Source organism: Strix aluco, chromosome 4 (assembly GCF_031877795.1).
Source record: "Strix aluco isolate bStrAlu1 chromosome 4, bStrAlu1.hap1, whole genome shotgun sequence".
NCBI lineage: Eukaryota > Metazoa > Chordata > Aves > Strigiformes > Strigidae > Strix > Strix aluco.
The window spans coordinates 8,097,025-8,114,145 of NC_133934.1; the positions used below are offsets into that span (position 1 = coordinate 8,097,025).

The 17,121-nt window shown below is 37.8% G+C and overlaps 1 protein-coding gene across 2 annotated transcripts in view; it reads left to right on the forward strand.

Annotated features, from left to right (window-relative positions):
- The window catches only part of UVSSA (UV stimulated scaffold protein A), a 56,180-nt gene extending 39,960 nt beyond the window's left edge, over positions 1–16,220 (forward strand). For both annotated transcript variants that reach the window (XM_074821908.1, XM_074821907.1), the window contains 4 exons: positions 3,389–3,572; positions 4,439–4,550; positions 9,669–9,852; positions 13,859–16,220. In XM_074821908.1, coding sequence (XP_074678009.1) covers positions 3,389–3,572; positions 4,439–4,550; positions 9,669–9,852; positions 13,859–13,952 — 574 coding nt within the window. In that variant the 3' untranslated portion in view covers positions 13,953–16,220. The remainder of the gene's footprint in view (positions 1–3,388; positions 3,573–4,438; positions 4,551–9,668; positions 9,853–13,858) is intronic.
- Positions 16,221–17,121: the final 901 nt, after the last annotated feature.

The window sequence follows — 17,121 nt, forward strand, 5'->3', positions numbered from 1 at the left end:
ACTGTAGCTACTGGGAAGATGATTTTCTAAAGAAGTTTTGTTTAGCTGGTAAATGGTGATCTTCTCTAAAAGGTGACAGTGACTGTGGGCTTTACAAAAAATTTGGGCTGAACCATTTTCCCTACTTTGCTCACACTACTTACTAAGCTAGTTTAAGAACTCTTAAAATGAGTTTATAAAGCAGTAGTAGTACTTTTTTTTTGAAGGTGGTGTATGCTGCCCAGTGTTGTACTGTGTGGAGGCTGCTATGCCAGTTTAACCAGCTATTTTGGATAGCATGGGCCTTCCAAAGTTGTCTACCCTCCTCCTTGAATTAGATTAGTTTACTGCTGGGATCAGAGTAAATTAGCTGGTGCAGCACTTTTATGACTCTGAGTAGGATATTTGAATTAGCTCGTTCAGCACTTGCTCCAGGATCTCTGTATGCATCATATGGCTTTTAGAATTTATATTTATTCAAGTTTTCTGTAAGCTTCCTGTCATCTTAGGAATGAAGTTGATATAAATTTGTTGAAAGAGTGCAACATTTCTCTAGAAGCTGGACTTTTTAGATTTCAGTTAACCATTACTTTTTTTTTATTCCTCCTAATGTATAGCTATGTAATTTCTATTAAAGCCTCTGTTGCTTGTCTGGATGTAACACTTTCTATGAGTCTGAGTGGGGTGTTGATCATCTAGTTGATTATCTGTTCCCGTTCTGATCCCTCTTACAAAAAGGTTTTACTTGTCACATGCATCATTTTTTCAGACAAAAATCTCATTTTCAAAATGTTGCTTAAATTACAACAGCAGGAAATCAGAAAACTGTAGGATTTAGCACTACTTTGTTCTTTTCTCACCTGCTTGTAAGTCATGCAGGGAGAAAATAAGTTATATGCTTGTAGTAAACAATAATGTTTAGGAATATCTGTGTAGGAATCAGGCTATTTTAAGTCCAGTTCCCAAATACTGATCAATGATATAGATAGTAAAACATAATCTTAATTTGTTTGAGATTTGGTGGATGCAGATTTGGGGGGGGTGGGAGGGGCAAAAAAAAATATTACACAGAACTTTTTCCTAATTGGAAAGGTTGTCATGCTCACTGTTAAATGCTTCTTCATTCTCATGTAACTGTAATTTGATAATTTAGAGGGGGAGGGGAGTTCAGACCACCAAAGAACACTAGAATTTTACTATGAAATTCTGTAAGGCTTCCTTGCACACAGAAATCCTGTATGGTGTCTCTTTAGGAATGCTTTCCCCTCCTTGTGTCTGTAAGGTTAGTAACACAGAGCTAGCAGTCAGTCTTGTTTTCAGGATTGTATTAAAACTGTTTTCAGGACTGTATTAAAACTAAGCAAATAAGAAGTTTATTTCATTCTTTTATTTACTGTCTGTTGTACAATCTTGCACATAATTTCTGAAGCTAAAATACTGTACCATTCAAACATTTGTCTAAAGTCATATTGGTATATTATAAAGATTCTTAGAGCTTTTTTGTTTAGGCTATAGTTTGCAGAATTGTGTGAATGGAAACTTTTTTAACCAAAAAATGGAAACATTACTATGTCTAATGTTGAACTAGCCTCCACTATAACTCTTTTGCCTTTATCCCCTAATTTACCAGAAGAAAGTTATTTGTACTTTATGGCAGGTTAGAATTTTTCTGGCACCAGCAAGGTACACTTGATGAAAAAATTATTGGATAGTATGAATGTCACTAACAAGGATTTTACTTGTTGAACATTTTTCTGATCATTTGGCAAATCATAGAATGGCTTTTGAAATTGCTTAATCCCTTTTTTAACATAGTTCTAATCTCTTTACATAGTCTTAAATGGTCAATTATTGCAGTAAAACCAGCAGCTACATATGTTGCAGGTTGCTACAGTCAGATAATTTCCTCCACCTTTCCCCCCCGCTGGCCCTTGTCATCTCCTGAAAACTTGCTTAGATAAAATTCATCAAAACTCTTCAGGCCCGCTAAAGTAATTCTTTAAGTATTGGCTTATGTGCTTTGCTGAATTTTGAGATTGTTGTGATTAGTGAAGCCGATGTTCATATATATACGGCTCTGCAGTCTGCAGAAGGCAAAGTCTTAGAAGTAGGAATGACATCGAAGGATATCAATGAGTGAGAGGAATTGGATATGGATGGAGAAAATCCTCTCAAATCAGTCTGGGACTGATTGGGTGGAAGAGCAATGTGGAAAAAAAGGATTGTAAAGTGTTCTTTATGAAATTTAAGTCTTTATCGAGACATCTGTCATCTAGATGTCTCCATTTTGCTTGTAATAAGCAGCAGACATGAATGCTGGAATTTGTTTGCTTACTTTAGCTGTATTTTTTCTCTTTTTAGTTCAACTATATTTTTTTCTCTATAACTTTGTATTTCATTTAATTTGGGATGGGATTGTTGTTGTTTAACTTCAGATGTCTTAAAGTTATATGTCTAAGCTTAAGCTAGTCACTCTTAATTTCATGATTAGGAAAAAGAAACATTTACTATCAGAGGGGCAATCATTGCATCCTAAGATTAGAGTCTAAAATGAGTCGGGTAATTGCTCTCTGGGGTTGCTTCTTTCTCATTATAGATTATTGGCAGCCTAGGGTGGCTAAAATGAGATGATATGAATACTGTTGAGAAAATTTGAAAATACTACATCACTCAAGCATCCTTGCTCCCCTTCTTTCCCACCGCCCACATCCACTGACATAGTACTAATCATCTTTGTGTATTTGCCTATATGTGTCTGCAAATATAGGTAAGATCTCTAATTTTAAAACAGATTTTGAATGGATTAGCTTAATTTCATAATTAATTTTTCATTAATTTCACACCCGTAAGTTTCTCAGATTTATGGACACTGTATAGGAGAACCTGGAAGAAAGAATCTCTGTAAGGCTCAGCTGATTGTTTGCTCTCTTTCTTGGTCTCAGTATATTGCAATGTACTGTGATTTCAGCTCCTGCTTCTCTGCTGCTACAGGAGAGCAGCTACCAGGAATAAGATTAGACAAGATCAAACTCTTTCCTCCCTGATCTATCTTCTGTGTTTAATCATAGAAGTATTTTGTTATGAAGAATGTTAACTACAGAATTACAAAGTTATTCACTGAAACTGGATATCGGATAACTGACTCTGAATGTCAGATCGTGAACTAGAGCTAAGACTTGTAATAGGTTAGCAGGTTAAACAAGAAATCAATACTAGACAGGCTTTGGTGATATTTTAAAAACATCTTCATAACAGGAGTCCTCAGAAAGAATGGTAGATTCCTAGGTTTTTCTAATTCACTAGTAAATCTTCCATTCCTTTTATATGTAAGTTTACCACAGGATGATACTGACATCTTTATGTTTTTTCTTACAACTCTGTGAAAAATTTTAATTTGTTGTTTTCCCAGATTTGCTTCTGAGCATCGATTTTGGGCACCCAGTGAAGTAGAGGAAGAAGTAGAAAACAAAGAAATAACTGAAATGTTAAAAACTAGATATATAACATTTGCTGGCAAGTTTGAACCAGTGAAACATAAATGTCGAGCACCGATGCCTGATGGAAGTCTGTGTGAAAGACAAGATCGGATTAAGGTGGGCACCAAGTTACATAACTTCCAGGATAAGTGCTATATGGAGAAGATCTCATTAAAGCATGTCCATAAAAGTTTATTTCACATTGTAAATACAGCTCAAGGGAGTGGAAGAAAATTGTGTCTGGAGAAGTTTGCTGTTAATATGTACTTCATATGGGAAGCATCCTTTTGGTAAGGAAGCTGTAAACATTTAAGGAACTCCCAAATATTTTTGGCATTCATCATAGGTGTTTATATTTTAATTATTGCTGCGATATATGAGTACCTGACAGTAAAGCAGAGACGGTTAGTTGGTTGTCAAAAAATTTTCCTCATTTAGAGGCATATTTGGTACTAAGTGTTTTTAGAAACTCGGGTGTCTGAGGGGCAAAGAGATTTTATTTAACGAACTAGGTTTTATGAAAGCTAAATCCCACATAGCCTCAAATTATGAATCCTATTGAGTGGAAATGCTCTGCTTAAATACTTGGTTCTAATATCCCTGTTCTTCCTGTATTATCTGAGACTGAAGGATCTGAATGTACTAAAATACCTTCACTGGGATTGTTACAAGATAGGGTTATAGCATAAACAACACCATATAACGCAGCATTTGGTGCCCTTGTTCCAGACTTGACAGGATATGCTACCTGCCCTCTTGAAACTGGAGAGTCATATCACAAAAAGCTTATTTCTTTGAGATTCTGAATATATTAAACACATGATGTTTATGGGATCCTGATGCTTTCTAAGAGGGACAGGGAATCAAGTGTAGAGTTTTGTGTCTTGATTCCAGTGTCTGGCTTTAAGCTATGTTGAGTAATATGTAAACATTTTCTTTTTATTCAGAAATGTTGAGATTTTCTTTCCCCTTTCTTTCTGAAGTGCCCTTTCCATGGAAAGATAATTCCTCGGGATGAATCTGGAATTCCCGTTAACGCAGAGGACAGAGCCAGAGAAGAAAAGATGCGATTTGAGAAGCAAGCGGCTCAGCCAGGTTTGTGTCTGCATAGCATCTTAAAAAAAAAAAAAAAGAGGCAGAAGTGGGAGATAAGCTTTAAACATAAGTGTAATATCTGTATATGTTTGTGTATATTTTGTACACAATATTTACATCTACAATATATTTACAATCTGTAAAATAATTGTATATATTGTACCTACATTGTATCTATATGTTTCATATATTGCATCTACAATGTATTGCATCTAAATTGTATCTATATATTGTATCTATGTATAGATATAGTGTAGATACAAGTTGGATAGCAATCTTAGTATACAGTTGGACAGTAAATGTGACATGCTATAGGGGGGAAGAGCTCCAATTCTTTTGTTACTAAAGGCACAGGTTGAGAACCACAGAACTGGATCATATTTCTGTTTTGCTCCTAACCACATTGTCTCATTTAAATTCCTTTTGATTTTAATTTGCAGATCATTTGCAGTGATTCTTGCTTATGTGGTAAATATGGATGCATGTGTACACAGAATAAGGTTATCATTGTGTTTGTTCTTTATTTCCAGTAGTTGTCATAATGCTCCTAACACTTCTCAGACAGACAAATTATGGCCTTTATCTTAAGGAACGTGTTTATTAAGGACAATTAAACCTATTTCCTGGGAAATGCTCGACAGTAACTGTTCCCGTGCTTCTGAAAATAAGGTGTCTAATCTTGCTGGTCCCTAACAGTTGTGATTTACGTAATGTAATGATGATAATATTAGGATCACTGTGTCACCACAAATATTGGCAGAGTGGCTTTTTGTCACAATGCGGGAACTTGTTTTTCCTGTATCTATTCATATCTACCCTATTCTACGTTTCCTATATCTACTGACTTAACTACTTGTGTTTTAGAAGGAGAATTCTTGGTCCTGTTATGCTGTGCATCTGTGCAGCATTGCTGGAAAATACTCTGAACTAGGGAAGCCCTCGCCTTGGGCTTTATTGGCATTATAACTAGTCTGGATGTTCTAATAGGCATGATCTTTGTGATGGGCTTCAGAAAGGGAGAAAGCAGACCTGTGCTATTTATTTGTTTAGATGTTCCTGTACAATACTCTGGACTTTGTTTTTAAAAAGTGGGGATGGACAACAAAACTAATGGCTGCCTCCTTGCATCCTGGCTGCTGCTTTCAGGTGTGGAGGGAAGGGTCATCCTCCCCCAAGATTATTTGGCCATTTTTAGCCAGGACTGCATTTTTAGCTTTGGACTGCTAGGTAAGGAATGCAGGCAATGAGAAAGACAGCAAGCAATGAATGCACAGGCAGGAAGACTTCCAAGGGGAATAAGAGACTTTTTTGCAATAGTAGAACTAAACCTCATTAGTGATGGACAGAAGGTAGATTTTCATAGAGCACTGGGGCGGATTGCAACCAGGAAGCTACTGGTAGTTGATGGACTGCAAAAGTGGGAGGAAGATCTATCCAGCAAAGACATAGTGTATAATTGGATGGGACAGATTTGTTTTCAAAGCTTTTATCTAATCTGCCTTCCTCCAGCAGGTCTTAGTATTGTTTGTTTTAAGCTATTTATTCTAGGTGAGTGTTCTGCATTCGAATTAAACTTACCCATAGGCATTATAAGTTTGATATCTTGTAATATACTCCCTTTAAAGAGTTAGTTCTCTCTTAAACTCTGACTGACTCAGTATTTCACCAGTTTCAGTTATATATATTATTAATGAGGCTACTGAACCTTCTACAAAACCTCATCAGAGCATAAAAAACAGTTGTCAATCTGTTATCCAAAAAGATCTATGTCGAATGAATGTGCATTTAAACATACAACTGACCCACCCAGTTTCCTTTAATACCAATTTGGCCATCTTTGAGTGTGCTTGGCAATTACCAATACCACACAAATGCAGCAGTTACTGAACACCTTCTGGTATTTGCATGTGCTGAAGTGCGACGTTTGCAGGCAGTTTCCATCCTTGTCCAGGTAGAGTGAAGTGCTCTAAACTGGCATCCAGCCAACAGCACGGGCACAGATGGACTGTCACAGCAAAACTGGGGCAGGGGTGTGGGTGGTGTGCTAAAAAGGGAAGTTCCCAACTTAGTTATGACAAACTAAAACTAGCAAATTAAACTAGTAGGTGTTCTTGGGGGACTAGTTTCAAACTAGAAACTTATACTCCAGTATAAAAATCACTTGCACTGAAGAATATTGATTTTTTTTTTTTTTCCTGTGAAATTGCCATTGCTTGAAGCTAGACATAATATTTATTTTTATTACAGTGTCAGCTTGGTGTTGTTAGAGGCTTCTCACCTCTGGCCCACAAGGATGTGTATGTTAGTCCCAAACCAGTGTTGACATTGCTGCGTTGCATTATTGAGTGCCGTTGTTAAGCTGAGATGTCATACAAAGGTCCATCCTATCTGTCTGGGGAGATACTGAACAAGCTATGGCACTTAATTTATTGGACAAAACCTCACAGGTTTCTAAAGCCATATGTATACCAGATGTCACTAAATACTTTTATCCACTGCTTTTTGTTGCTTGCTTTTTTCTGTGCCTATTTTTATATTTGTCTTACAATATTTTCATCAACCTTTTTTAAATGGTCTTTTGCTTGCATGTTTTGGGCTTGTGGTTTGGGAGGGGTATTTGGTTGGTTTGCATTGGGGTTTGGGGTTTTTTTTATTTACAAAAGACTTGAAGCAAGTCTGAGCAGTGCTACTATGGAAAATATACAAGTGGGAACCCACTCTGTACAGTGAGTGCTTTGGTCTTATGATTGACAACGTCATTTGCTAATGACAACAGTTTGAAAAATTTTGAAAAAACATTAAAATTGGGGGTCAGTGGCATGGTTAAATTCTTCCTACATATTTTTCCTATCGGATGGTAGGTTTATTTTCATCCTTGTGTGATTGAAGGGAAGAACAATTATGTAAAAGTAATGCAGTTCGTGTGATAATGACTGTGTTTTGACAACACTGTCATTGTTATTATAGAGTGTTTTTTAATTTAGTGTAAAATTTTAAACTCTAGCTAATGTCCACAAAATGGTGCTTTGGGCTCTTCAGTCCTGAAACAATGAATCAGGTGGGATTACGCTGACCTGCTAATCTGCAGTGTTCATCCTTTTCCAATAGTTCGCACACAGGAGCAAATTAAGTGCCTATTTTTTGTGTCAACCCTGAAGAGTATCTGGTTTTTCAGCCCTTAGTGACTTGTTAACAAACAGGTATCAGGACAGGCTGGTGAAGGCAGGCCGCTGGCCAGTCAGATGTGAAATAGCATCTCTTTACTAACTACAGTATTGATTCCCGCCTACCCTTGCAAACTGTGTAATTTTCTTTTCCCTGCTGCTAAACTCAGTAACAATGTATGAAGAGCTTTAGGGGCCCATCAATGCTCAAAAAGGCTGCTCTTCCCTGGCATTCTATTGATTTTTCTCAAAGGCTTTTAAATTGCTCCTTCATTTTACTCAAATGCTCATTTCATCTCTACTGGATGCCGGCATTTTTTCGTTGTGTTTAAACAATTGCTCCATTCACTGGGTTCCTAAACTGTGACGCCTTCTTATTACTGGGAGATAAACTGTTTAGACAGTTTTCCTTAATCTTGGATTAATCGTTCCTGTATCTGAATTGTGCTGTTCTGTATTCCTTCAAAAAAAAAAAAAAAAAGTCTGTGAGGTCTTACGATCTATCAAGTATATGTGTTGTATTTTCTCCCTCTATACTTCTCCTGCTCAGTTCTTGCACAGCTTCATTTTCCCTGTGCTTTTTGGTGTGTTGGATTTTAATCAGTCCTTGCTTTCATGTATCCTAGTAGGTTAGATCTAACCTTTCTTTGGAAAATTGCTCTGCTCTTCCTAAACACCATGTTCTCATTGCCTCTGACCTTCCTGAAATGTTGTTACCAATATTTGTCACACTCAGTGGCAATCTTGGTGTATAAGTGAAATTGTGTAGTTGTTTAGGACTGTTTATTTTTCTGTATTTACATAGATGTTAGGTAAGGGTAGTAGACATTTGCTAGTACAATCTCTGTAGGCAAGAAAGGCCGTCTGACATACAGGAAACTATATGATGAATGACTGGCAATTACTGGTTATTAAAATACAGAATTCTGACATTCATGGTGAGTCTGGACTGTGTTACTCTTTGAAGTGGTACTTGCTACATTTTTTTTCCAACCCATATGCTCAAAATCTTTATAATGCAATGCTATTTTTCTAAATTTCCCCTTGAAGATATCCATTGTCTAGCTACATTTTTACTTTCTGTTTTTTACTTTGTTCTAATATGCAAGACTTTACACTAAAGGTGAAAGACCATGGCTTTCTCAAAGAGTTCACAGTCTAAATTGTTGATGCTTTCTCCTGTGGTGGCATCTATGATCAGAATCCATTTACAGCATATGGTTGGATTCTGAAGTGTTAAGGTTTTGATAAAACTGTAAAACATGTTTTGGATTAGTTAAATTAACTGTTGTGCTATTGTCAAGAGAAGAAACTTGATTTAGATAATTAAAATGAGGAAATGTGGGATATTTAAAGTAGTATCTTTTTCAGATGCAAAATTGGGCTCCGGGCAACAGGGTCATGTTGTCTTATTCAAGAATGCTATTTAGGTGTCAGATACACCAGTTCATGGCTTGAAGCAAATATGATTCCTTGATGCAGAAAAGTTACAGTATTGTCACCCTTACTCTGCTCGAAAGTTGACATATTCCATTTTTTTAGCTTTATTTTTAAGCTTATTCAGAATTTATTTCTGGAGTTAAGTTCCTTAGCTACATTGTTGGCATTTTGTTCAATTTCTAAATGATAATCACTGTTTTATGTCACCTGTCCTACATGGAATAGTTTTCTTGGAATTTTGCTACTGTGCTACTGTGAAAACTTGACTTAAGTCTTCCTGCAGAACAGTTTTATCTACAGCAGCTAATAATACATACTAATCCCAGACTGACAGGGCTTCTTCATCAAGATCTGTCATTTTGGCTAACTGCTTTATCCTCCCCTTCCTTTGTGTATGCAGTTTACAGCACAGTGACTGTGCCCTCGCCTAGTGGTGACAAGAACCTCTGCCTTAGGAGACTGCAAATTCTACCTGGGTTTGGAGTTTCAAAGTGCCTGCTTTTTCTTTTAACAGAGTGGCGAGATCCAGAATTCATGAGAGAAGTTGAAGCAGCTACAGGAGTGGATCTTGGTTCCTCTAAAAATAATGGAAAAGGAGGAAAAAAGAAAGGGAAGAAGAAAAAATACCCGAATCTGACAGACCTGAAGCAGCAGTCTAATACTTCTCGTTCCCGGCTTGAGAAGAAAGTCTTCAATAAGTAAGATGCTTACGTTCTCTAAAGCCTGTTAAATTGCTGTTTCCCTTTGTTTCAATGGTACTCTTTGTTTCTACCTTAACATGCACTTACTAAACAACTTTCTTTGCTAATTGCAGAGCAGGAATGCCTTCCATATCTCTGGAGGGTAAAGAGTAGCAGGCATAACCAAGGTTATATCTCTGAGAATGATTTTCAGCTAACTTATAAAATTTCCCTATGAAAGATTTTTTATTATTATTCTTTTCAATTTTTTAAAAATCCTTTAATTGCTGTAGTGGCTTCTCTGGATGATCATTTATTAATCAGATGGATGCTACTTTATATGTACCGATAGTACTGGATCTGGAAAGAAGATGATGTATTCAGAGTGACACAACTGACAGCATCAGACACACTGTAGTAGTGTAGATGGAGTGAAAATGAAGTTTTTCCTTTTGAAAGCCTAAGATGGGCTTTCCTGAGCAGAACTTCAATTAATAAAAGGATCTGTCGAAAACCCTTGACTTTTGGTGTACAGCAGTGTCTTGACAGTTGCCCTCAAGCCTCTGGTGTATTCTCAGAGACCTTCCCAAACTTGTGACTGCTGCCTGGGCTTCCTGTGTATTTTCTCTCACTCTTGGGTATAATAAATTGCTAGCAGGGCCTGATGCAGTGCCGTCCAGTATGTACCCACAGTGATCCCTTCCTGTGAGATTATTCAGTGACAGATTGCCATTGCATTTTCCTCCTCCTTTACTGAGAATGCATTCAACTGGTTAAGAAAAATATTTGGATCCTTGTGTTATGGTCCTTGTTCACTTAACCCCTGCTGTCTTTTGTAAATATCAAAGACTGGAACCTGCTGCAGGTCTCTCTTCAGTGTAAGAGTTTGGAGATGATTATTCCCTGTACCAGAGACATGTGGACACAGTATTCTTCCTGCAGTGGTGCTGTTTCTATACGTCTCCCTTTCCTCCCAGCACATGTGCAAACAGTAGCTCCTGGCCTACATTTAGCTCAAGAAGAAACTGTTTGGGTGGCTGAACAAAGGTGTATCCATGACTTAGGTAGGCATATGTGAGTTAGCTTTAAATCAGGCACGCTAGCTCATATGGAAGTGGGAGCCTACCAACCCACCAAGCTGAATGGGTTTTAGAACGTATAGAATCTCCATAGGTCTGCTCTGTTATGCCATTTCTGATGCCTAGTCTTGGTTAGATGTGGCTGCAACATAAATTTGCCTAAGCATACTCTGGTGTTTATCAAATGGAAAGCAGCTGCAGCTATTTAAAGAGTGTCACATGTCAAAAATGAAGTAGTCAAAGGAAAGTGAAAAGTGTAAAGTTGTCAAATCAAAAAAGCAAAATTATTATTATAAATTCATTAATGGTGGGTTATTCCCTAAACATAGTGGACGAGTTGAACAGCATCCAAGGCACAATATTTGTTTAAACTCTATTTCCCCTTTTCTGATGTAATGGTTATAATAACAAAGCCAAATGCACATTGCTTTTAGTTACAGAAATAGCACATTTTCTGTTAAATTCTCATGTCACCTGATAATAGTTAGAAGTCAGACACATGCATTTCTAATGATCAGAATTTCATATCAGCTTTAACAAAATAAATTTTAAAAGCTGGTTTTGGTTTACTGTGGTTTGTGTTAATGATTTTGAGCGTGTGTTAGTGCCAGGCATAGGGAATCAAACCTGTCATGTTTTAATAGGTTTCATGCTTTGCAGCACTAAACAAGATGATAACCTTGGCTCCTTATAACAACCCCAAATTACTTGAAATGTATAGGTGATAAACCCAGGCTCTCGTCTGCCAATAAAGTTAAGTGAAATTGCACACAGATCATCAAAGTGGGATCTCATTTCATTTACAGTATCGCACAATCCAGTGGTGCTAATGTAAAACCTACATGACATGAAAGTGTCAAGGCCACTCTGCACTGCTAAAGGCTCACTTTTCTCCTACCAATTAGGCAATATTTGAAGTGCAAAACCATGACCACATTTTCCTTACTCTGGTAACTTTATTGGCAGAATTTTGTTAAAAGTATACCTCCTTCCCAGGTGTTTTTTCATAATGTTGGTTTTCATTAGAGTTGCTGCTGAGAAAATCTTTAATCCCACCATTTAGAAGCATTATTAAGAAGTATCCTCTGTTTTCAGATGTTTAAAAATGGCTTTTGCAATGAAGCCATTACAGAGAGCAGTTAGCTAAAACAGTCAGCTTGCTTCTCAGAGAGAACCCCAGGAGCAGAGCTGGAATAGCATGTAGGGCATGCACTACCAGGTGCATGTCTTCATTTTACTGCACAGCCTGCAGAAGTATCCTCAGAAGTGATAAATGCAGACTGTGACAACATAGAGTCTAATAGCACTAGACTTGAAACCATCCGCTTTGTGTGATGGAACTTGCTGACTGCATTGCTGATGTAGAAATCAAAGGAGACATCAATCAGTGCCATGTCCTTAAATGAGACATAGTCCCTCATACCAAGCCCTTAGCTGGTATCTCTCCCACATGGGCAGAGCGTCCAGGTCTTACAGAGATGTGTTAGGAGATAACTTCCTTCTTTGTAAATAAAGGCAAGGTGCCATCTGAGCACACCTACAAATATCAGCCTCAGATTTCTGAGCTTTTGTGCTAGAGGCATCTAAAGTAACCAATAAAAATGGGAACTCTAGAAACCAGTGAAGAACAAAGTGCCCTAGGCAAGATGCACTCAGCTGTAAGTGCTGCAACCATAAGTTTCTGTGAGGGCAGAGATGTATGAACAGAGACTTCTCTTGGCTTCTGCTACTGCCTTTCTCTGCTTTCTTACTCCTCTAGAGTCGTGAACCTATTCCTCTGCCTTATCAGTTAAAGGATATATAGGCCTGCTCTCTGTCTTTTATGAGAATCTCCTGTTCCTATTCATGCTGTCTAGCATTTTCTTCACCCTCAAAATCTCAGCTGCATGATGTTCATTCAAAAGTTTGTGGAGGGGAAAAAAAATGCAGGTGTCTTCACCCAGTTCTAAAGCATAGCAGTCACTCCCAAAAGGAGAGAAATCTCTGGGCACGATCTTTACTGGGAGGAAACAATGGCAGCAAATGAAGAGCAGCAACATGGGGGCAAACCCTCATCAGATTTAGGAGCACCAGAAAGCTTAAGAGCTCCAAAGTTCATTCCTTTATTTCCTTTTTGAATCTGAAGAACACTCCAGAGCCTTCTTCAAGCAGAGCAGGCACTGTAGAGGGCTCGAATGCTTGCCCATCACAAGGTAGCAGAGATCCTCCTCTACTTTATATAAGAATAAGATAGTGGATGTACTGTTCTGACTATGCTAAACTCTAAGCACTTAGCTGCTCTGCAGCAGTAGTCTATCTCTCTGCACAGGGATACATGACAGTCTCTGGTGTCTTCCTAAACTAGTGTTGTGCTTGTGGATTAAATAGTTGCTGCTCAGGAATGGGGATGCTGCTGGTGTGAGCAAGAGCCTTACTCTGCCCACAGCTGATGAAATGAGGTTTTAGTAACCTGTGAAAGCAAAGTTGCTGAATGCACTATAGTTACATGTGAATTGAAGAGCAAGCCCTTCCCTCACAAAAACATTGTAGATTCTGCAGGTTGGATTTCATAAGGGTTTCTGAGTGTTAGGGTTTTTTTAGATTCTGTTAAATACTTCTGGTTATTTTTTTTTTTTTCCCCTGAGAGCAGTTAGGTGCTTTTAAAAAATCAAGCTTGCTCTGTGTGACTATCAGACATAATGCTAGGAGGGTGGAATGCACAGCCATTAAACTGAAAGACTTTAATTTGTTTACTCGTGTTAATAAAATCATTGCTGAATGAAACTATTTGTATTGCTGCAGCTAATTTAGTTAACAAGACGAATTTGTTCAGCCTCATCAGTGCAGTGTTTAGAACCCTGGTAGTGATTAATCATAGTTCATTTTTTTCCCCCAATATTCATAAACATTTCCTGAGATTGTGTTGGATCAACATAACTGTTTTTATTTTTTTGTTTCTCTTTCAGAGGTGCTGTGAAACGGGTGGTGAAAGCAATGAACCAAATGGACCAAAGAAAGCATGAGAAGTTTGCCAACCAGTTTAACTATGCACTGAATTAAATTGTTAATCCTCTTTGCCCTTCATTTTGTTACAAGAGAGCAACTGCACAAAACATTTATCACAGATCTTTGTGTTTACACTAAAATATTGTGCTAGGTGCATTTTTACTGGGGTAATTTTTTTAATCGTTTTTGACTTTAACTTATTTGATAATGAATGTTAATTTTGACAAAGATGTGATAATACAGAATGGAATGCACTTAATTTGATAATTATTTGAAATGTACGTGATATAGAGCATGTTTTATGACTTTTACATACTCTGGGTAAAATGTTCGGGTTTGGGGGTTTTTCTTCCTTCCTAAGGGACTTATGTAATTTATACCTCCTTTGCCAATACGTGTCCTGTAACTTGCCTCCACTTCCATGCCTTTAGAAAAAAGATGCCTTAGAAACAATTAAATTTCTACTGGAGATAGCAACACACAGACTATTTGCTCAGCCTACTATACTAGGAAGTGTACCATGTCAAGCAGCACAGTGGCTTCTGCAGTACCTCTAAAGACCTCTTGTGTACACACAAAAAAGAAAAATCAAAACCAACTGATGCCATCAGATAACGAATGGAGTAGAGTTTGATTTCAGCAGCCTGAAATCCAGTAACCAGTTCAAACTTGGTAGCTGTGGCACTGGTGAAGAAGCTGAAATAACAAATGTCATCCTCATCTGCTTCTTGTCTTCCCAAGATAGTATCCCAGTATCTTTCAGAGCTATATCTGGAAAACATGTTGTAAAAGTTTGTAGAGATACTCAAAGTGCTGCAGTGTAACTGATATCAAAAAGCTCCAGTACAAAGTGAAAGTATGAAGGTTTAAAAATTGTTCAAGTGGCATATTGTACTAGTGAACTACCTGGCTTGAATCAATTAAAATGGTATCAGGCTCAGGCCTGAGAGTGCAGCTAAGGATCCAGATATAAACACATGTATCTGGCCTCTTCTAACTCCAGAGAGTTAACATGCATACTGAGATCAAGCAGCTGAACCCAATGTGGTTTTCTTGTCATTGGCTGGGTGCTTAACTGGATCTCCCAAACCTGCTTTGCTGGCTACAGTCAGTTTGGTACAGAACCAAACATTGACCAGTTGTGCTCCTGTGAGGTTTCATACAGCTTTATGGGTGAAGGAAATCCAGAGTATCAAGGAGGACAGAGCATTTGAAAATCAATTTGAAAGTGAACTGCAACAGTCTTTGATAAAATACTGAATACAAATTAGAATGGATTCTCTACAGCACTGGCTCAGTCACTCACCTGTTGGAGGTGTTTCCTCATGCATCAAGAGACTATAAGAATTAAAAAAGGAGATTTAAACTCCTCAGTGTAGCTTCTGACCACCTCAGACAAAAGCTAATTTACAGTTCTGCCACATACCTTTTGACTTGCACAACTACTGCTTAGAAAACAATTAATGCTGAATCTTGATAGTTTATCTTGTGAGAGCTCTGCAGTTAGGAAGACATTTTCTTCTTCAACACAGTTATTTAGAAAATGTACTTCTAAACTACCAGAAATAAAATAATAGCCAGAATTTCAAAAAATATCTACTGCACTGGAAAGCAAAGCCACTTCTACAATCAGTATGGCTCACTTGGTAGTAAAGGCTTCAGGTGAAACTGTAGACAAGGACAAACCCAAGTTCTTCACCAGGTCAGTTGAATCAACTGCGAAACTGATTTTATTTCTGATTAAGGATAAAGACACACACAAAAAAAAAAAAGAAAAACCAAACCAACAACAAAACCCTGCACATTTGAATGTAGCATAGATCATTGGATGCTGGGATCCCAGAACAGTCTAAATGAAACTGTTTTATCTTGGAGATTAACATTCAAAAGAGCCACCAAGGTCATTGTGCCACTATTCCAGAGATGCCTGAGCCTGCACAGGCAGAAGGTGTTCATTTATAAGACATATTTTCTCTCTTCCCTGTAGAAAAAAGTGAGGAGTTTATATTATGCCGTGGAACTTAACCCTTCTTTGCTGTGGACATGAGATGTCAGCACTAGAAAATCTCCAGCAAACAGTAGGTGCACTTTACCCCATGGAGTTCCCATTTTGGGCCTTTAGTAAAATAAAAAAATAGAAAAAAGCCCAAAGACTAAGATTGGAATGGGAATGGGTAGAAATCTGTGAGAAAAAAGTGTGCTTAGTATGTAATGCTCCATATTGATGCTTTTCAGTCCCATCAGTTCTAGAATTATCAACTGAACCTTCCTACCTGGACCTGAGTGTCCAATCGACCAGTTAAACCTGATCCTATGGTGTGAGCTATATGTTCTTCCCCTTTATTTATTAAAAACACACATGCATGCAAAAAGGTGTTTTTCTAGAGTGCCTCTTTCACACAGAAAGATAATTTGCAGAATTAAGGTTTCCCAGCAAGTGACTTGGGAATGGCTAACTCAGACACAGGTGCATGGACTTTGGGCCAGATTAGTAATGACCTTTTTTAAAGCTCCTCTACTTCCCTTTATTTGTTGTGGTTTTATTGCAAGAACTTTCCTTGTCAGGTGGGGAATATACCCACCTGGATATGAATTGTTGCTAATAAGCATTCTTGTTACACCTGATCAGACCTAATTCAGAGGATTTGGGGAGCTTTCTCCTTTTCCCGGGTTTATCTGTAGCTCTGCTGGAGGACAAAAGGCATCTCCAGAGATACAGCATACCTTCATTAAGTAGAAATCCTTTTAACTTCAAAATAAATGACTCTGCTTTTTAGATACATCACACCTCTTTGTGCATCACTTACAGCAATTTACAAATTTGAGCTTTCTGAGCTCACCAGCTTTTCAGACATCTTAGCTGCTAAACGGTTTGTGTGACATTTCTACTGGAACTTTTCTATTCTGGTCCTCAGGGCTTCTGGGAAAAAAAAAAATTAAAATACAAGAATCATTCTCATGATCTCTGCTGTGTGTCTCCATCTTTATAACTCACTCAAATGCCCTTGCAATTGTACTATAACATACTTCTTACTGGGGATACTGGATGATTTCCAGGTACGTAAACACCTTGGATGATTTGACCCTGGGAATGTTAAGGTGCACAGTTGTAATGCAGGTTGAATGTTCTGTATTTCTAAAAGGACACAGTAACTCTGAGCTGAAGTGAGCTGTGCTGATGCATCTAAGTTATCCTTTTATAACTAGTGCTGTTTCAGTGATA